The 6,000-nt window shown below is 50.5% G+C and overlaps 2 protein-coding genes across 13 annotated transcripts in view; one reads left to right on the forward strand and one right to left on the reverse strand.

Moving 5' to 3' along the window:
* Window positions 1-2,623, forward strand: part of RHBDF1 (rhomboid 5 homolog 1 (Drosophila)) — a 37,508-nt gene extending 34,885 nt beyond the window's left edge. For 10 of the 12 annotated variants that reach the window (XM_010578417.1, XM_010578414.1, XM_010578422.1 and 7 more), the window contains 3 exons: window positions 465-565; window positions 832-985; window positions 1,827-2,584. In XM_010578417.1, coding sequence (XP_010576719.1) covers window positions 465-565; window positions 832-985; window positions 1,827-2,246 — 675 coding nt within the window. In that variant the 3' untranslated portion in view covers window positions 2,247-2,584. Of the gene's footprint in view, window positions 1-464; window positions 566-716; window positions 986-1,826 lie in introns of those variants that run through there. The other 2 variants (XM_010578423.1, XM_010578425.1) reach the window with 2 other exon arrangements.
* Window positions 2,624-2,721: 98 nt separating this feature from the next.
* SNRNP25 (small nuclear ribonucleoprotein 25kDa (U11/U12)) overlaps window positions 2,722-6,000 on the reverse strand; it is a 3,656-nt gene continuing 377 nt past the window's right edge. Inside the window, exons 2-5 of the mRNA XM_010578520.1 lie at window positions 5,835-5,980; window positions 5,650-5,724; window positions 4,319-4,381; window positions 2,722-2,923 (exon numbers count right to left, since the gene is read on the reverse strand). Of these exons, the coding sequence (XP_010576822.1) occupies window positions 4,327-4,381; window positions 5,650-5,724; window positions 5,835-5,980 (276 nt within the window). The 3' untranslated portion in view covers window positions 2,722-2,923; window positions 4,319-4,326. The remainder of the gene's footprint in view (window positions 2,924-4,318; window positions 4,382-5,649; window positions 5,725-5,834; window positions 5,981-6,000) is intronic.

The following is a 6,000-nucleotide window of genomic DNA, read 5'->3' on the forward strand; positions in this document are numbered from 1 at the left end:
CAGCTTGGCAAGATCTGGGGGTGCCTGTGCTGCAGTGTAGGTGGGAGTCATGTGTCTTGTCTCACCCTGAGCCCAAGGGAAGTTGCTGATCCAGACTGTAGTGGCAGAGCTGGCTCCATCTGCCCCTCCTCAGAGACCAGTTTAGGACTTGGGCTGGCAGCTGGAAAAGCCCAACACAGGACCACTGTGGAAGCAGCGGGAGAATGCAACCTTCCTGCTCTGTTGGCGAGCAAATGCTGATGTCTCAGTTGTGTGTGTGGTGTGTTGGGGTGAAGAATGAGGGCATAAAGCTGCTGCAGGGAATAGGTGGGGTCACGTGGCATTGGAGACAAGGGTTGGGACTTGATACAGCAGAGAAGAGGGAGGAGAGCCCCTCTTTCAAAGCTAACTGCAGTCTCTGCCCTGGCCTCGGTGTAAAGGGCCATGCTGGCTGGCGCACCTCACAACCCCAACTTCTGCCCTAGGTGCACTGCATGGATGATGTCTGTGGACTCCTCCCTTTCCTAAATCCAGAAGTCCCTGACCAGTTCTACCGCCTCTGGCTCTCACTTTTCCTCCATGCCGGGTAAGCATAGGTGTAAAACTTCCACTATCTGGGTGGGGGAACCCTGAAACCTGGGACTGCTGTAAGGCTTGTTCTGGCAGTCCCTTCCCTGGGGGACACCGGGGTGCTGAGCTGAGGTTTACCATGCTGCATTTTCTGGGAGGGATATTAGAGACATGGGCAAGGCCAGACCAGGAGCTCTCAGCAAGGCTCGGCAAAGAACACCAACCAGCACAGGGGTGACTTCAGTGGCTGCTGCTTCAGCTCCTGTACTCTGAACTTGGCAGGATCCTGCACTGTCTGGTTTCAGTCTGTTTCCAAATGACGATCCTGCGGGACCTAGAGAAGCTGGCAGGATGGCATCGCATCTCTATCATCTACCTGCTCAGTGGCATCACTGGGAACCTTGCCAGTGCAATATTTCTACCCTACAGAGCAGAGGTGGGTCTCCTGAAGACTAGGGTCCTGGTAACTTGCCCTGAACACAAGCCTTGTCTACATGCCTATGCCTCTCTGGCAGAGGCAGAGACACCACAGCTGGGCTCCCCTCTGCAGCGTGTGCCTTGTGCAGATTTGTAGCTAGAAGATGGCACCACACCATCATCTAGCTGCTGAGCAATAACATGGCCCAGAGTACCCTGGGCTTTCCAAGTGACTGGCCTGGTCTGGCTGCAGTACGAAGGCTGCCTCTCATAATGAATGCGGTATTTGTCCGACCACAGGGTAAGAGAGGCCTGTGGCAGGCTGGGAATTGAGAGTTGTAGCTGGTGCTAGAGACCCTCCGCAAGCGAGTGGCAAGCAGGACAGGGGCAAGGAGCAGAGCTCACCTTTCCCACAAACTGTTCAGGACTGTCCCTGTCCACATGCCACAGCTGGAGAGGTCTGATGTGACTGTCCGGCTTCACTTTAGAAGACTGTGTGGCAGGACCTGGAGGACTATCTTCTAGGTCCTTCAATAAGGAAAAGTGCATCGTGGGTGGGGAGAGCCAGGAGATTGCCTTCAGGGGCTTCTCCTCTCCAGTGAGTTAAACCAGATCTGCCCTTCTTAAATATAAAGCCTGTTCTGGTGATTGCTGGCCTCGCACCTACCTTGATCCTAAATCAAACCAGGCCCCTTTACTCCTTGAACCCCATTATAAGGATGAAGTTGCAGGCTGTGGCATCTCTTCCCCAAGAAACACTGAACAAGGCGTTGAGTAACAACTGTAATGCCTGGAGCTGGCTGCGGAAGCCAGGCTGATGGCATGTGTCTGATGTTACCTGTAATGCTCTTCTTCTGCAGGTTGGCCCTGCAGGATCCCAGTTTGGGATTCTGGCCTGTCTCTTTGTGGAGCTCTTCCAGAGTTGGCAAATCCTGGCACGCCCATGGAGGGCTTTCTTCAAGCTGCTGGCTGTGGTGCTCTTTCTTTTTGCCTTTGGCCTCCTGCCTTGGATTGATAATTTTGCTCACATTTCAGGATTTATCAGTGGTTTCTTCCTCTCCTTTGCCTTCCTGCCCTACATTAGTTTTGGGAAGTTTGATTTATATAGGAAGCGATGCCAAATTATAGTTTTCCAGCTCATCTTCATTGCACTCTTCTCAGGACTTGTGATTCTGTTCTATTTCTACCCCATCAAGTGTGAGTGGTGCGAGTTCCTTACTTGTATACCATTCACAGACAAATTCTGCGAGAAATACGACCTGGATGCACAACTCCACTGAAAGGCAAAGACTGGCTTCTCGAGCAGGCACTGGAGATGGATTGTCTTTGCGTTTGCTGTGCCAGTTCCATGTGGACAAAGCCTCTAATCCAATGACACTTCTAACCCTGCCCGTGGTTAATTTAAACTGTCTCCTTAGCACTTGGCAGGCATGTTTTGCCTTATCTCAGAAGACTCTGAAAACAGAACGTTTGTGCCTTGTTCAATTGTATTGAACCTTTTCTGCTGCCATTATTTTTATTACACTAGTTTCAGTACTACATTTTTAACCAGAGTTGTTTACTACTGCTAAGGTGGTGATTAAATGGTAAGGTAGCGTTTTAGCTACTGTTAATTGTTCTGCATAGTCTGTGGCTACATTTGTTACTTTATCTCACCTATGCTGTTTCATGTACCAGTAGAATCAATCCTTTTCTAGCACCCAAAACAGCCAGACACAGATTTGCAGCTGGAAATAAGGGCCTTAAAAGCCTCAGAAAACCAAAGCATCTCTTTAATCTCTGAAAGTGCATTCCACATACAGCTCTGAGACAGACATTTCAAATAACAACTGCAAACAACATGTGAGAGTGTCCATTCAACTGGAGTTTGTTTCCCTTTGAAATGTTATCACCTTTTCCTCCAGGAAAGTGCTGCATCCACAGTCTGGTCCTGGTAGGGCTGGATTCTCTGCTCTCTCTGTTAAAGAAAGAAAATATTTGGCAGTGACAACAGGTACTGCATGCTGGGCTCTCTTATCACAATACCACACCTAGACAGTCCCGGGGGCTCAGCCAGTGCCATAGGTGACCGCTGGTCATAGGCACCATGGGGCAGATGGCTTCTGTTATGGCACACATTTTATTACACTGGATGTTGCAGATGTAGCAGTGTTGAAAGAAGAAAAAAAAGTAACTGTGGTCACAAAGCAACAGTTTCTAACCCAGCTAGGTGGAGCTGCAAAACAAAAACCCAAGTGTTTGGAAAAGCTATTACCACTGCTCTTCAGAGACTGTCATTGTGTTTTTAGATGTGGAGGGGAAGCAGAGATAATTTTAAACTTACTAAGCTTGAGAGTCTTGGCCACATCTTATGTTTGTGTGCACAACTTTCTAGAAATAGCAGTGTAATACCGGAAATATGTCGACGTAGGTTACAAACAGGTAAATATACATGCTACTAGTGCTTCCTCTGCTGGAAGTGTTCTTAAATGCATCAGCTGGACAGAAATGTCATGACCAAAAGTTGTCTAGTGGTGTGTCCTGTCTTCTGAGAAGAATGAATGGGTTGAACTCAAGTTCCTATAAACCAGAAACTGAAGAAACTGGGAGTGAAAAACTACAGGATGTGTAAGCTGAGATCCCTTTTCCTAACTCCTTATAGCTTGCAGTAATTGAGAAAAATGGCTCAAAATACACCCACTGTGGAACAGCAAAGAATATGCTGTGTTTGCTTGTTGCGTTTGCTTATGAGCACCCATGGGATATTTCTGTTAGGTGCAGGTGCTCTGAATGGTACAGGAGCACTAGGAGCAGGGTGGGAGAACAGCTCCTCAGGTATGAGAGTCTGAGGCACACGGAAGGACCCAAACAACCTGGGTGACAGCAGTCGCCTGTAGCACAGACACCTCCATCCTCCTAGGGATTAATTAACACCCAGCCACATTCCTGACAGTGATTTCCAGACATTCAAGAAGCCTGAAATAAAGCAAGGTCCTAGAAGCAATCACAACAGCAAACAAAGGAATGCTGCATTTAATGAGTCTCAAGACATTGCAGGAGCAGATTCAGGGTCTAAACATAAAGTAGGGTTAGAGCTCCACCATTGCCAGCACTAAGATGCTGCTGCTCCCGATGTATGTTAACTGAAATAGCCAAATTATCATTCCCTGCCCTGAGAGAAGCACAAACAGCACAACCGGGCTCTAGATTCAGACCACAGCCAGGGCACAAGCCTAATGCAGACACAGGCATTCAGAAATGCTCTGCTACGCAGTGGAGAGCAGCAACACCAGCTGCTACGAGCCTGAACACTAAGGCCTGGGGAAGAGGAAGATGAAGCATTGGTAGCTGTTAATGGATATTCAGGACTTACCTGACAGCTTACTTTCGCAGTTTCTTTACGAAGCTGACCTCATCCCGGTTTCTGATGCCATACCTGAACAGAGAGTTCTGCTGTTATATGCCAGTTTCCCAGGAACCATAACCTTTGAAATCCTATAGCCTCCTCTTTCACAGGGGGAGATGGACTCCTATGATCACATGCTGTGCTCTAATACAGGACAAGTTAAAATTCTCACTTGTGTATGTAGAACATGCTGCCAGCAATGAAGGACCTGATCATCTGCAACGCCCCCTGAAATGCAGCACCTATCAATCACGTGTGGCTCAGTCTTTCAAGAACAGCTTTGATTAGGGCTGTCTTGCTAAATTTTTGATACCTGAGACAAGCTTTTCTTGCTGGTCTGCACACAGGCTGGCATACACACAGCAGCAGTGGATAATAGCTGGAGTGCTCGGAAGCACCTCGTGCCTCCTTGCCCTGAGAACGGGCATGGCAAGATGGGAGTCATGGTTGGTGTTGTTAATAGATTGTCTCTGATCAGTGGCTGAGCGGGTCCAGAGCCCAGCACGCTTCTCCTTGGTTTGCTCTTTGCTTGGCATTCTTCCATCATCCTTCCTACCTTTCTACCTCAGCAGCTCTGCCAAGCCTTCTGTGAGGGTGACCGAGCACTGGAACAGGTTGTCCAGAGAGGGTGTGCAGTCTTCGTTCTTGGAGTTATTCAAAACCCAACTGGATGCTGCCCTGAGCAGCCAGCTCTAGCTGACCCTGCTTGTGCAGAGGGTTGGACTAGATGACTTCCAGAGGTCCCCTCCCATCACTTACTTAATGTGTCCTGACCCCATCCTCTGCTGAGTAGCTGCTCCCCAAGTGCTCTCCCTTTCCCTGGAGATGAACCAATGATGTGCTTCATGTCCATGACGCCATCCCTGGCCTTCTCTGTGTTCTACTCCCCTCACACTTGTGCTTTTTCTCACTAACCTTGTCTCTGCAGGATACCTCAGGCACAAGCTTAGTAAGCACAACCTATTCTGCAGGAGTTTGGCGTGGACGGCTAAGGGGCAGTATGTCCAAGTGCCTTGGTGTGGTTTGAATGGGACAAACACACTCGGCACAGGATGGTTGTGGCTGAGGAACCACCCGGGGCCTTCCCGTCCCGCAGACACCCTCTCAGCCTGTCAGGGCAGGGCCTGTCCCGCCTCTGTGTGCGGTGCCGGTGCCATCATCTTCCAGTCAATTTCAAGTGCAGGACCTAGCTGAGCCAGGGCACAAAGTCCCAAGTTAGCCCTGCCTGTGCAGATGCTGTCTGGACTCCAGCCGGGCCCCTCCAGCCCCCAGGACCCAGAAGAGACTCGATTACTCACTCTCTCAGCTTCTTTCTGTCATCTGCCAGTTTCTCTCCGGCGTAGGTTAAGTGGTACGTCCTCCATATGTACTTCCTAGAGGAAAAACACTTAGGGAGAGCAGCAGGAGGAACCGCCGGCCGTGGCAGAGCGATGAAGGGGGGGGGTGAGCAGCCGTAGCCCCCCAGCCCCCGGGTCCCGCTCACCAGCTGAGGTGCTGGACGCCGCCCTGCCGTGCCTGCCGCAGCTGGACGTGCCGCCGCAGCGCCTTCTTCAGCTCCAGCACCGAGGCGTTCTGCACCACCACCACGGCTGGGGGGCGAGGGGAGAGCCCCGTCAGCGGCCCGCCACCCCGCACAGCCCCGCCGGGCC

This window comes from Haliaeetus leucocephalus, unplaced genomic scaffold (assembly GCF_000737465.1).
Source record: "Haliaeetus leucocephalus isolate CR32 unplaced genomic scaffold, Haliaeetus_leucocephalus-4.0 Scaffold636, whole genome shotgun sequence".
NCBI classification, from domain to species: Eukaryota; Metazoa; Chordata; class Aves; order Accipitriformes; family Accipitridae; genus Haliaeetus; species Haliaeetus leucocephalus.